The sequence below is a fragment of the Zootoca vivipara genome, chromosome 4, assembly GCF_965207765.1.
Source record: "Zootoca vivipara chromosome 4, rZooViv2.hap1.1, whole genome shotgun sequence".
Taxonomy (NCBI): Eukaryota; Metazoa; Chordata; class Lepidosauria; order Squamata; family Lacertidae; genus Zootoca; species Zootoca vivipara.
The window spans coordinates 91672246-91686677 of NC_142587.1; the positions used below are offsets into that span (position 1 = coordinate 91672246).

General features: G+C 42.8%; 2 protein-coding genes across 25 annotated transcripts in view; both read left to right on the forward strand.

Annotated features, from left to right (window-relative positions):
• Window positions 1-7899, forward strand: part of SYTL2 (synaptotagmin like 2) — a 58341-nt gene extending 50442 nt beyond the window's left edge. For all 23 annotated transcript variants that reach the window (XM_088668813.1, XM_088668816.1, XM_088668820.1 and 20 more), the window contains 6 exons: window positions 831-933; window positions 1375-1545; window positions 3857-3935; window positions 4660-4759; window positions 6638-6843; window positions 7452-7899. In XM_088668813.1, coding sequence (XP_088524939.1) covers window positions 831-933; window positions 1375-1545; window positions 3857-3935; window positions 4660-4759; window positions 6638-6843; window positions 7452-7597 — 805 coding nt within the window. In that variant the 3' untranslated portion in view covers window positions 7598-7899. The remainder of the gene's footprint in view (window positions 1-830; window positions 934-1374; window positions 1546-3856; window positions 3936-4659; window positions 4760-6637; window positions 6844-7451) is intronic.
• Window positions 7900-9491: 1592 nt separating this feature from the next.
• CCDC89 (coiled-coil domain containing 89) lies at window positions 9492-14376 on the forward strand. Of its 2 annotated transcripts, none has more exons than XM_088668843.1 (2): window positions 9492-9849; window positions 12822-14376. In XM_088668843.1, the coding sequence occupies exon 2, from the start codon at window positions 13058-13060 to the stop codon at window positions 14141-14143; it is 1086 nt and encodes a 361-aa protein (XP_088524969.1). In that variant the 5' UTR covers window positions 9492-9849; window positions 12822-13057; the 3' UTR covers window positions 14144-14376. The 2 variants fall into 2 exon arrangements, with proteins under 2 accessions (XP_088524969.1, XP_034970434.1); XM_035114543.3 differs by lacking the exon at window positions 9492-9849 and adding an exon at window positions 10024-10150.
• The last annotated feature ends 56 nt before the right edge of the window (window positions 14377-14432 follow it).

Here is a 14432-nt window from a genome sequence, read left to right on the forward strand (position 1 = left end):
GTAGGTGGAGGATGCCCCCCTCTCTCTCTCTCTCTGTGTGTGTATTCAATTACATATCTATATCAAAGCACAATTATGCAAAACTAATGTATATAATACAAAATTGCCAAGATGCATCTTTGAAACAGATTACTTCAAACTAGCAAACATTACAAATGCGGTCTAAACAAAATAAAAAAATTCCTTCCAGTAGCACCTTAGAAACCAACTAAGTTTGCTATTGGTATGAGCTTTTGTGTGCATGCACACTTCTTCAGATATCTCCGCCAAATTATTCATTCCAAGGGGCAGTAGAGTTAGCCCATTTTGCAAGTACAGTAAAGCTATTTTCAGATCTTTTGTTTCCTTGATTGTAGTAGTCACTAGTGTATTTACAGGGTATTGTACTCTATAAAACCAATCAGACAGGGGTGGGGGAGAGCCCCCTTCTCCAGCATTTGAAAACTGACAAATTTAGTGGAAGCCAGCAGTGTTGAAATCATTTGACCATCTTCCTGAGGAGAAGTGTGTTGGCCACCTTGAGCTACTTGAAGGTAGGGCATGATATAAATAAAAAGGTGAAGCCAAGCAAGACTGGAATGATCTTGCACAGAACAGTTTTTAATAATAATTTAAAAATTCTCCCCTGCACAAGCGGGTATCCCGTTTCTGACGTTTCAGGCCTGGGAACAAACTTGAGTGCTTCGTGATTATAGATTCCCTTTTGAAATTCCCAGCGTAAGATTGGCCTGTTCAGACAAAATATGCCTGTTTTGCACTTGGGTTTCCCTGAAAGCCTTCTTCCAGATTCAAATGTTATGTTAACCAGACTGGTGGTTAAATTTCCTTAGGTATGTGAAGAGCTACTTGCTACCAGAGAAGTACAAACTGGGCAAAAGAAAAACATCGGTGAAGAAGAAGACGTTGAACCCCGTCTTCAATGAGATATTGAGGGTAACTTGTATAATTTATAATACCAGAATGAATGCAGCACATAGTCATGGTTCGTTTAGCCTAAGCATGGTTTGTTTGAATGTGAGAGCCCAGCTCAGTAAACTAATTCATTTTCTGAATGATAGCTTGGTTTAACCAGTAGAGGACAGCACAGCGGGGCAGCAGTGCTTATCTGACCTCCTTACAGCTGAGTCACTGAGGATAATGGGGAGGTGGGCTTGGTGCAAACACATTGGCAGGAGGGAGTGCCAGGTTGGCTCTGCTAGTGCACCATTGTTCAAGCAAGGTAGATGCTGGCAAAGTAAACCCAATCTACCCCCACCTCTCCGTTGGAATAGCATGCTTCATCTGCAGCTCACGATTCTAACGCAGGTTTTATGTTTGTTCTGTAGATAAAAGCATTCTTACAGCGTCTGTTTTGTCTTTTTGTCTCCTTTGCAGTATAAAGTTGACAGGGCCCTCTTGGCGTCCCAGAGGTTGAATGTCTCCGTGTGGCACAATGACACGTTTGGGCGTAACAGTTTCCTGGGCGAAGTGGAGCTGGACTTGGGAGAATGGGACTGGGGTGACAGGCAGAACAAGCAGATGATTTGGTACCCGCTTAAGCCAAGAGTGAGTTAATGGTTTTTGGTCCATAATGAGCGTCGTTGGGTCAAACTCTTCTCCCCCTCAATGATTTAATAAGTAAATAACAACAGCCAAAATTCTGAATCATATGGCTACCAGTTTATAATTCCTGTGCTAACATTTACATTCACAGGATACGAACAATTGTAATTGTTTCATACAAACAATTATCACTGTAATTGATAACCTTGCCCAGTGTGATGAATTTCTACTTTGGCTTCTGTATAATCTGCACCCGTGCTGCAACATGTAGTTCACAGGTAGGCAACGTGGTGCCCTTCAGATGCAGTTGGACTCTGGCTCCCACCAGCGCCAACCAAACCAACATGGCCAGCAATAAGGGATGATGGGGTTTGTAGTCCAACAACATCTGCAGGGCACCACGTTGGCTACCCCCGGTGTAGCATATTTTGATTAAAAAGGTGTCTGAGATTTAACCTGGAAGCAGATGTAAATCTCTCCCAACACATATTTTCCTAAGGCTGTTGTGATGCTGCAGTTTGCATGCCCCCCCCAGTAGGTGGCTAATTACCGGTAAATGTTTCTTTTATCAGCTGATAAGCTCAGTTTGCACTCATTTCCCACACAGTATTTGTGAAAACACACAAATAAGAGATGCTACAATAGTAAGTTTTATAGACAGTGGGTTGGTTTTTTTAAAAAAAGATAGTTTATTAGGAAATTTATGTCAATACAGAGGGAGTGGGTGTCGCTGTGGTGTAAACCACTGAGCCTCTTGGACTTACAGATCGAAAGGTTGGTGGTTCGAATCCCCACAACAGGGTGAGCACCTGTTGTTCTGTCCCAGCTTCTGCCAATCTAGCAGTTCAAAAGCAAATAGATAAATAGGTAGATAAGTAGTGCAAGTTGATAAATAGGTACTGCTGCTGCGAGAAAATAAACAGCATTTCTGTGCGCTCTGGCATTCGTCACAGTGTCTCGTTGTGCCTGAAGCGGTTTAGTCCTGCTGGCCACATGACCCGGGAAGGTTTCTGTGGACAAATGCCGGCTCCCTTGGCCTGAAAGCGAGATGAGCGCCACACCCCATAGTCGCCTTTGACTGGACTTAACTATCCAGGGGTCCTTTACCTTTTTCCTTTATATATCAATACAGTATTCAAAATGAGTACAGTGGTGCCTCGCTAGACGAAATTAATTCGTTCCACGGGTCTTTTCTTATAGCGAAAAATTCGTCTAGTGAATCCCATAGGAATGCACTGAAATTTTTTTGACTTTTTTTGCCCATAGGAACGCATTAATTGAATTTCAATGCATTCCTATGGGAAACCGCGATTTGCTAGATGAATTTTTCATAAAACGCATTCGTCTAGCGAGGCAACCTCCGCTCGAAAAATCCTTTCGTTAAGCGGAAATTTCGTTAAGCAGGGCATTTGTTAAGCGAGGCACCACTGTAATAGCAATGTGGAAAGCAACTGAGTATCAATAATGGCAATTACAAAAAACAAAAACTGGGCAATTAACATTAGCACTATCATATTCTTAGAACAAGTTAGAAATTGTTGTTGTTTAGTCGTTTCCGACTCTTCGTGACCCCATGGACCAGAGCCTGCCAGGCACTCCTGTCTTGCACTGCAAGTTAGAAATTAGATAGCAGTAATTAATAATTTAACCAAAAGAAATGAACTGACATAATCTAAGGGTTTTATTCAATGTTAGTCATACTGAAAAATATATCCACTGAAGTTAATGGATCTAAGTTAGTCACGTTCAGTAATTTCAGTGTGTCTACTCTCGGTAAAACTTACTTGAATGCCACCCATTGAAATTAATGAGTTATTCATTAGCTTCAGTGGGGCTACTCTCGAGTATGACTAGCATTGAATACCACCCATAGTTAATAGGAGCAATGTATTTAATGACCCATTTATTTATTCAGTTTGAGAAGACTCATGTTCATATCTTCTCATAAAATTAACAAAGACGAATCCAACTCTGTCTTACTATTCCAGAGTTCCTTAAACATTGCCCTTTCTTGTGTAAATCTATTTTCTTTTTCCCTTTGAAGAACCCAAAGCATCTTGAGTAGGAGATTGCCTGTTCCCATAATTAAATAAGCCATTCCCTTAAAAAGGGGCATTCCCTACCCCACTCCCACCCCAGTATTTTTCATATAAAATCATTGCATCTAAATCATGACATAATAATTTATTTCTGTCTTCTGAAACTGTGTCTTTAAGATACGTTAGTACAGTACATCTATTTTGGCGTCTAATTGTACCACATATTTCAAGATGTTGCTTGTATTACATAGTCATTTTTTTGTTTGTTTGGTCAGACTCCACTAGCTGGTCTTGATCTGGAGAACAGAGGGGACATGAAAATAGCTCTCCAATATGTTCCACAGCCTGTTGGGGGTAAGTATCTTTCTGTTACTCGCTTTCCAAGTTTGCTTCATGGGGTGTTTTGCCTCCCTAATCCAATGGCATGTCATTCAAACCTGGCAAACTATGGTTCGCTCAAAACTATGCCTTGGTTGCAAAGCAAGCAGGATGAAACCACGGCTCCTGGTTGTGTTTTGCACGCAAATGGTTGTTTGGGCAAACCACTGCTTTCCATATTCAAATGAAATCGCATAAACCACAGCTTGTTGCAAACCAGGGATGGAGGCCTCACAGAGAATAATCATCGTTTGCCTGTGATTAGTGGAGCACTCACATGCATGAAGATGTGCCATGTTCCAATCAGTCAGATTGTACATAGTCATTGGCCGTTGCAAAATGAATCACAGAGATGGTTGGGGTGAAGGTGACCTTGGGTAGAGGTTTGGTCTAGAGCGGGGCAGGGGGAGGGTTGTCTTGTAGGCCAGACAGAGAAGCCTGAGATGTCTGACCCCTGCTGCATTCAGTGTCTTCCTTTCGCTGTGTATCTTATTTGTTGTTAACATGAGGAAACACAATAGAAAAAATCCTTCCACTAGCACCTTAGAGACCAACTAAGTTTGTCATTGGTATGAGCTTTCGTGTGCATGCACACTTCTTCAGATACCACAGGAAACACAGAGAGGGATGCTTTGAACAGGTCAACCAACCATGTTGTGCTCTGTTTTCTTTCACTCTCTCTTTTTTGTCTATTTCAAAGGTAAAAAAACGCCAGTCACTGGAGAAGTTCACATTTGGGTGAAGGAATGCAGTGATCTCCCAGTCCTCAGGGGCAATAGACTCAACTCTTTTGTTAAGTGGTAAGAACAGGGATTCAACTGAATGAAGGTGTCATTTGGCAAGGTTGGGCGCCTGACTCTTGGAGCAGGTCCTGGGCACTATCAGAATGCCAGGAGTGAGACAGCAGTGAATCACACCATGCAAGTTGGAGTTAACTCTTTATTAGCAAAACCAAAATTGACACAGGAGTGTCAGGCCTAATGAACCCAGCAACTCATCTCTGGTAGGTCTTGCCCCCATGAAACAGTTGCTGAGACTGTAGGTTCTTGCCTCCCCACGGCTGCCTATGTCTCTTCCTCTCTCCGTTTAATGCACATATGGCAATAGCACCCCTGCAAGCTGAACATCAATGTACCACCTCTTGTTGCCTGAGATGCAATTTTTTTACAGATTTATAAACCATTTCATGACAAAAGTAGCCAAAGTGCAATACAATAAATGCTAAGATAAAATATATAATGCAAAAGATTACAAACCCACTAAACTTAAAAATAATATAAAGCTGGTGATAGAGTTATGCAATTATATACCATACTGACCCGAATATATGCCGCACCCACAAATAAGGCGCACCTTTAAAATTCAAGGGGGGGGGGAAATAAGACAATACCCAAAAAGTTACAATCGCTAAAATCGCAAATCGCTAATCATTTGCTACAATTCCGCAGGCACTCACACCCATAAATGGTAAACGTAGAAGAAAATCCTACAGGTACTAGAGAGGACCCGCAAGCTTGCAAATCAGCAATAAAACATTTTTTTGTTCCGTTTTATCGTATGTCTGTTTCAGCAGCAATATTGTAAAAGCCCATTTTTGTAAGGTCATGAATTTAAGCCACACTTTAAGTTTTCATGGTCAGAGTTTGGGGGGAAAGTGTGGCTTATATTCGGGCCAATATGGTAGTGGTACCGTATTTTTTGCTGTATAAGATACACTTTTTTCCTCCTAAAAAGTAAGAGGAAATGCCTGTGTGTCTTATGGAGCGAATGCATGGTCCCTGGAGCCAAATTGCCCATGGGCGAAAAGCAGATCGTGCTTTTTTTTTTTAAAAAAAGAAAGAGCTACAGAAAGAGCTAAAGGATAATAGGGGCACAGGTGGCACTGTGGGTTAAACCACAGAGCCTAGGGCTTGCTGATCAGAAGGTCGGCGGTTCGAATCCCTGCGACGGGGTGAGCTCCCGTTGTTCGGTCCCCGCTCCTGCCAACCTAGCAGTTCAAAAGCACGTCAAAGTGCAAGTAGATAAATAGGTACCGCTACAGCGGAAAGGTAAACAGCGTTTCCATGTGCTGCTCTGGTTCGCCAGAAGCGGCTTTGTCATGCTGGCCATATGACCTGGAAGCTGTACGCCGGCTCCCTCGGCCAATAATGCGAGGTGAGTGCCGCAACCCTAGAGTCGGTCACAACTGGACCTAATGGTCAGGGGTCCCTTTACCTTTAAAGGCTAACAAGAGGGAAAGATAACCCGCTCAGCAGCTGATTGCAAGAGATTGGGGAGGGAGATAAGAGATGCTAGCTCCCTTCCCGGCCCCACCTGCTTGCCCAGGCCTCCATTGTTGTGTTTCCCCAGCGACATGTCTGGAAACTGTAGAAATGGCTCCCTTTCCTTTCCTAAAGAAGCTGCAGAACTGTGAGTTGAACTGCATAAAAACAGGAATTTTTTCCCTTTGCAAGGTAAGCTCAACAACTTTGAGCTGATGCTCAAAAAATGGAGCTTTCCCCCTTTGCTCAAAAAAAGTGCAGAACTGTGAGCTGATAAAAAACAAAACAAAAAAACCCAGGGCTTTCCCCCTTTCCTCTAAAAATTAGGTGCGTCTTTTGGTCTGGTGCATCTTAAGGAGCGAAAAATATGGTAATTCTCATGGTCATTTTTCTCCCTCTTCCCATTTTTATCTGAAGTACCATCCTTCCAGACACAAGCAGGAAAAGCCGTCAGAAAACAAGAGCTGTAGCGAAGACAACAAATCCGGTGTTCAATCATACAATGGTCTACGATGGCTTCAGACCTCAAGATTTGAAAGAAGCTTGCGTGGAGCTCACTGTCTGGGATCACAACAAACTAGCCAATCACTTCCTTGGAGGCCTCAGGATAGGACTTGGAACAGGTAATTTCAGATAAGTAGAAGTACTCCCCACCACCCTAGTTCTAGTACGTGGGTGAAATTAAAAAAAAAAAATGAGGGGGCGGGGACTTACTGAGATACAATAGCCATCTTCAGATATTTCAAGGGCTGTCACATGGAAGAGGGAACAAGCTTGTTTTCTCCTGCTCTGGAGGGTAGGACTCTAACCAGTGGTTTCAAGTTACAAGAAAGGAGATTCCGGCTAAACACCAGGAACAATTCTGTTAGTAAGAGCTCTTTGACAGTAGAACGGTCTCACTTGGGAGGTTGTGGGCTCTCCTTCCTTGGAGGTTTCTAAGCAGAGGTTGGATGGCTATCTGCCATAGATGTTTTAGCTGAGACTCCTGCATTGCAGAGGATTGGACTAGATGACCCTTGAGGTCCCATCCAACCCTACAATTCTATGATTCTATGACCCAGTGGCTTTGAAACAAAGTGCTCTTGAAATATTGGGCAGGATTCACCTCATGAGCCCCACGTAAGGATTTCTGCTTGTGCAACAAGTGCTGGATCTGCACTGATGTGTAAATGACAGATAAAAGGCAATAATACTAATTCTATATGGTGTTTTTTTAAACCCACTTCTTTAGGTAAAAGTTACGGTACTCCAGTAGACTGGATGGACTCTACAACAGATGAAAGCAACTTATGGGAACGAATGATTGATTCTCCAAACACCTGGGTTGAAGATACGCTGCCGCTCAGGATGCTGATGATGGCAAAAACGGCGAAATAGGATGATGCTCCTTTTGGATGCTTTCTGTTTGTATGGCTTGTTGGCGTTTGGGTGGAAGGAAGAGCCAGGCAAAAATAAAGAGGAACTTGGGGTGGGGTGGGGTGGGGGTGGGGGTGCACAGTGGCTGATATATCCATTTGTAATTTCATCAGAGGGCATATGTGCCTGCAATACAATTTTAAACTATTTAATAAATGCTACTTTGATAATGCATGTCAACTCCTTCCTGCCCTCAGGTACTGTTATTAAAAATTAAACTTTATTAAAGATGAATTAAAACTGTAAAATATATATATTTAAAATATTGTGTACAGTTGCCTTCTGTGGCCGCCTTGAATAGCATATGGGGGAGGGGGGAAGTTGGCGATTTCACTAAATGAGCTAAATTTCAGCATGCATTTACTGTCTTCCACTGGCCCACATTCCCCAAAGTGAACATGTGAATGCACCTGCCAAAGTGGTGCTATTTTGAAGCTGTGATTGTGTGTAAAGCTGAATCTAATTGTTGCATGTATCCCATCTTCCTTTTAAAAACGGCCTTTTATTGTTCGAATTGGGAAAATCTGTAATTAGCGGTTGCAAACGTGGATGTTAATGGTAAGCATTGGTGTGGGATTCAATCTCTTGTATATTAGGTTGGAACTAGACATTGCACCTGTGTTTCACTGAAGAACAGCCACCCCTGTGTCTTGCTTCCCTCCCTCCTCTAAGGCCTAATGATTACTGTGTGACATGACAACATCCTGCAGAAAGAAGCATCTATTCTACACTATTGGCCTCTGCTGGTGAGCGTTGGGGCAACTTCACAGCTGAATGTCATCAAGTATTGAGCATTCCTAAACATGACAGGGAAAGGCAGCTTGGGGCTGAGGGCTGAGGTGGGGTGGGGCAGCCCTACCTCTGCTATAAAAGTGTAGTTCCAGCTTCTGTTATTTCCATGTTGCACAAGCCATTAGAACTGGAGAGCTTTAAATACAGTACCTGCAAAGATGGAAGACTTTTACAGATTGTTCAACTTACTAACGTCCTTGAAATTGCAGATACTCTTCTTCCTCCTCCTCTTTTCTGTAAGCAAGACCCTGTTCACTTTGTTCAAACACGGTTCACCATCACTCTTATCTTTTTACTAGCTTTTACTGTTGGTGAAGCTAAAGTGAGACTTCAAACAAACAAACAAAAACACCTCGATTGCAAAATGTGCTGCTGACTTTTTCAGTGCGTCAGGGCTTTTAAAATGTTCTCAAGTGCCACCATTTGGGCAAAACAGGAAGTGATACCTAAAACAGGAGCAAACACTTTTATGCATTGTAATTGAATGTTGTAAGATTTGGAACTTTATTTGCTCTCAGTTTCTAAACTCAAAAAGTCTGTTAGAAACCATGTATATGCTCAGATGAGCAAGTGTTGAAATTGCAAGAGAGACGAAGCAGCATGCTGCCTTAGCTCTTCATGCTTTTTTTTTTTGGTGGTGCATTCGCTTTCCAGTTGCGTTCTGTTCTGAAAAGGAAGTCAAATAAAAAACTCCTCCCCCCTTGCACTTTCAGTTATGCTTGGATATATCTGGTTCAGCCTGATAGAGGTTCACTAAACACCTGAGCACACCTGAACTTATTTTCTAAGCATCAGTTTGTACTACCTTTCCATGGATACTGGTCTGTTGTGCAGCTGCCAGTGGGAAGAATTATCTGGCCTAATGATGTGGAACAGAAGAGAAATAACTTGATGTCAGAAACTGCAAGAGAACTTTGAGTAAACATAGCTGGGAAAGTACTAATAGCCCCATTATGCAAGTTCTTGCCCATATTCTGATTCTTTTTCTCATTGGTAAGTTACTGGTGTTTGTTTTGTTTTTGTTTTTTAAGAGCCGGGTTTCTAAGAACATAAAAAGGTAAAGGGACCCCTGACAGTTAAGTCCAGCCGTGAATGACTCTGGGGTTGCAGCGCCCATCTTGCTTTACAGGCCAGGGGAGCCAGGGTTTGTCCGCTCTGCAGACAGTTTTTCGGGTCATGTGGCCAGCATGACTAAGCGGCTTCCACAACGGAACACCAACACCAGAGCAGCACACGGAAACACCGTTAACCTCCCGCTGAAGCGGTACCTACTAATCTTCCACTTTTTGGCGTGCTTTCGAACTGCTAGGTTGGCAGGAGCTGGGACTGAGCAACGGGAGCTCACCCCGTCGCGGGTATTCGAACTGCCGACCTTCTAATCGGCAAGCCCAAGGCTCAGTGGTTTAAACCACAGCACATAGGTACCTTTTATTTCTTCCTCATTTGATTCTTAGGGCAACGATATTATTTCAGAGTTAGCAGTAAGAGTGGTGAGCTGCTAGTCATTTTTAGGCTTCCTTTGGGAGGGAAAGGAAGGAGACATCTATCGCAGAGGTCACAGCCAAGGAACGTGCTTTCCAGAGCTTGTTAAGCTTCCAGGATGCATTGTTTCTTGTTTGGCCTCGCTCTACACTTGGCAAGGAGTCTGCTTAAATCTTATTGCCATGGAGATGCAAACTCAACAAGGCTGTCAGACCAAGATAGTAAAAGAATAAAGGCCTGGTAAGGAAACATTTTATGGCTCTTTGATTAACTTTTTTTAAAAAAAAATAGATAAATAAATTATAAATGCTATTTTTAAATGGCAAAACCAGATAGTTATGTATGAGTATAAAAGAAACATGATGACACCAATATCTGCTGAAATGAAATTGGATGTCCTTTTCTGAATGTTGTAACAACAACTGGAAGTATTCTGATGTACAAATTTGTTTTTATTATAAGAGCACTGAACTTATTGCAACTTATTTTATAGCTTGTAATATTGTGCACTCTTATTTACCTAGGAATAAGCTCCACTGAACTCAGTGGGGCTTACTTCTGAGTAGATATGTACAGAATTGTGCAGTTAAGAGTAAGAAAACCTTCATAGTCAAATCTTTATTTTCTCTCAGGCTAGATCCTCCTTTAATCCCTCAGTTCAACCCCATCCAGCTTCAGGGATCTGATACCACCCTGGTGTTGAGGGGTGTGTTCCCAAAACAGAGTCCCTTTGACCATTTTTAGGAAAGAGTAGTATGTTCATTAGTTATACGTTGCCATTTAACCATTACATTGTTTAGCCTTGAAACATTATTCAATATGTACTCAGAAGCTCTGCTGATTAACAAACAAGCATAGACAGAGTTGTAATAAGAACAACACACTCCCCCACCCAATATATTAATTATGAACTGTGCTAATTAGACAGCATGCATATCTGTTCCCAGCATGCCTGTGATTAAAAATTGGAATTCTAGCAAGCATTGGGATTAGTCATAAGACTATAGTGTGGATTAAATAATTGTTACCGGGAGAGAAAGAGCCACATAATTCAATGTTTACATGGTACCTCCCTTCTCTCTATTCTTTTAACTCCCAGTTCAAACCAGACCCCTTCCATAAAGTTTTTTTTTGTCTTAACCCTTTAACCATCAACATAGCTAAAATTAAAAACAAGTACATTCAATTGTGCTAGCTCCCAGTACCCACCCTAAAGCTGTCCATTGACTCTAATCATAATATGGTAAGTTTCTCAGGTCAGGTGGAATTCTGCTCTTCTGCTTATGCACTGTATAAAGAGTCACATATATGAATGCCTTTATAATAAATACAGGTAGGTACCGGTAGCTGTGTTGGTCTGCTGTAGTCGAAACAAAATACAAAAATTCTTTTCAGTAGCACCTTAGAGACCAACTAAGTTTGTCATTGGTATGAGAACAATCTGAAGAAGTGTGCATGCACATGAAAGCTCATACTAATGACAAACTTAGTTGGTCTCTAAGGTGCTACTGGAATGGTTTTTTTAATTTTTTATAATAAATGATAATCTGAGGCATTCGCCACTTGCCCAAGCAGTGAGAACTAGTAGGAACAGCATTATCAGGGCTTATCTTCCTTTGGGGAAGAGAGAACTGGAAGTGAATGCCATGTTGTAGTATTTTGTTTACTTGCAGATATACACAAGTAGAGCATAAGTGGAAGAGTGTAGACCAGGTAGTCAACCTTTTAATGCCTACCACCCACTAATGCATCTTTCTTGATGGTAAAATTTCCTTACTGCCCACCAGTGCTTAATGGAAAAAGGATTCAGCTTGTGCTGTAGAACCCCCTACCGCCCATCTAGAATTTCATCAACCCATCTTTTACAATGAACTCCTGTAAAAAGACATCCGATGCACCATTAAGGGCTGTTAACATTCTTTTGTCAAACCCCACCCAAATGGAAATCAGGCTTTGCTTTTAAAGGAACCGCCTACACAGTAATCAGGTGGCAATCTAGCAACAATATTGTTGTGGACTGCTGAACTAGGCTTTCCCCCCTTTTGTTTGATAGATCGCTGTTCAGTATCCTTAAATAAAATATTCAGCTGCAAATAGTGGGTCATGTGTTGTTGTAGTTGGGGCTCTATGAGTGAATCACTGGGCTGCTGCTGAAATACTTCTATAGTAACTATAGTACAGGGTTATATGGAACAATGTATAGAACTATAGTATAGTTTTTATCAGTGTATATGTCAAAGTATCAGTATAATGCATTTATAGCCCAATCATATGCACATTTATTTGTTTAAATACAAATTCTATCTCATCTTTCAACAGTGAGGGTTTAAGGCATCTTACAACAATTCTAAAATACATTTTCCAATAAAATCTCAGCAACACCACACGTAACAGAGAGCTAAAAGAAACAGGTGCATCAGCACCAGGCACTGCTAGGGTAGAAGAATAATTAACGTAGTGTACACACACCATACAAATCCTGGGAACTTTTGTTTACTTTTCACAGAGCTACAATTCCCAGCACCATTAAGAAAAACTACCATTCCTAACATTATTTGGAGTAAACCACATTCTTTAAATATATGGTGCGCATGCATCCATTTACCGTATGGTGGAACAGGAATGCATTCACTGCTCATCTTAACACCCAGACATAAGGATCCGGTTGGGCTACCCAAGGGAAGGAGAATTCCGTAGCTATGTTGCTGCTAACAGGAAGACCATTGATTTCAATGGCCATATCTATGCATAACTCAGGAAAATGAAGCTAAGAGTCACTTTGGATTTAACAGGGAATGCATCTCTTTTTTGGGGGGGGATTACATAAGAGGTGAAGCTCTCATAGGTACTGTTTATCTTTGATTAGGAAACTAAGCACTGATTTAGTGTGGTGGCTTTTGTTCCTGGCCAGGCTGGTGTGTTGCATCGATTCCCGCCCTCCCTTGCGTTTCCCACCTGCAGTGCAGAAGGAATGCAACAAGGTCAGGAGACCCCTGCAAAGCACGCTGGTACTAGAAAGCCCAGCAGTTCTTGGCTTATGACATCACGGGATTCTTGGAACGTTTGCACCAACTGCTTTTCAGGCCAACAGCAGAAGTTTTGAATGCACAACTCTGCAGCATTGAGTAGAGGCAGCAGTTCTTCAACATGCCTCAGGATGGGAAGAGTCTGGGAATGGCCTTTCCCAAGGTACCAAAGGAGGTTGAAGAAGAAGATGATGCAGACTGGAGCATGGGCGACCCCTTTGAGACCTTGGAGAAACTCCAAGGTCTCTCCGATGGGGAGAAGGGGGAAAAGGCTATGCTCCGCTCACGGCTCCATGAGCAGTCCCAGCTGATTTGCATCCTCAAGAAGCGAGCAGACGAGCAGCTCTTGCGCTGCAAGGCCCTGGAGGAGATCAACATGGACCTGGAGGAACGGAGGATGGCGGATGCTCTGCAGCTGGAGAACCAGGCGCGTCGCGTGCAGCAGCTGGAAGAGCGCTTCATGGATCTGGCTGCCAACCATGAGGATATGATCCATTTCAAGGACGAGCACAAGAGGCAGAACATGCAGCTGAGGGAAGAGAACCACCGCTTGCGCGTGGAGAACCAGAACCTCTTCTGCCAGGCTTTGGAAGAGAAAGAGGCCCAGGTGGCCCAGCTCACTTCTGAGCTTGAGAAACTCTTGGGTGAAACGGAGTCCTTAAAGGAACGTTACGAACAGGACAGCCGCCACGCCAAAGAGCGAGAGAAGGAACTTTTGGAAGCCCACCAGCAGGAAGCCAAATCTAAGGCCGAGGAAATCAAGTCGCTGAGAAGCCGGCTGGGTATCCTGGAGGAGAAACACAGTCACGTCACGGAGGAACTGCAGCAAGCGGAAGAGAAGCTAAGAGAGGTGGACTGCACCTTGCAAGCCAAGCTGGAGAAGCTGACCAAGGAGAAGGAGGAGCTGCTAAGCCTGGCGATGGACAGAGGCAAGGTGCTACAGGACAAGCAAAGGGAGATTGCGGAGCTGGAGAAGAAGGCGGAAGAGATGGAGAAAGCCAAGCAGGCGGCGGAGCTGCGCTTTGAGGCGGAGGCTGTAGCAGTGGACTGCAACCTCCGGGTGCGAGACCTGCGGAGGCGGCTGGATGGCGCTCAGCAAGCCTACACTGAGCTCCGGATGCATTTTGAGGCGTACAAGAAGCACAGCACAGAGTTGCTTACGAAAGAGAAAGAATTAAATACCAAACTCCGACATTTCATAGCGTAAGCCTTTGCTGTCAGCTTTGCTGTAGCTTTGCTACATCCTTTGAGAAAATAAAATAATATTTTACCAGATCATTTTCCCCCCTATTTTAGATACCAGTTTTAAGATAAGTTTTTTTAGAGTAGGAACACAACCATTCTTATGTTACTGAGATTGAGATATGTATTTTTTGATGTATTTTTTTCCAGTTGCCATGGCAAATGGAAGCAACTAATAAATATAATAATTAATAAAAATAATAATTGCAGTGGCATCAGTTGGGCTCACTACTGGATGGAACTGGTAAGGATCA

What these genes read in the sequence shown, in the direction of transcription:
- CCDC89 (XM_088668843.1), top strand. Translation starts at nt 13,058, where the DNA reads ATGCCTCAGGATGGGAAGAGTCTGGGAATGGCCTTTCCCAAGGTACCA.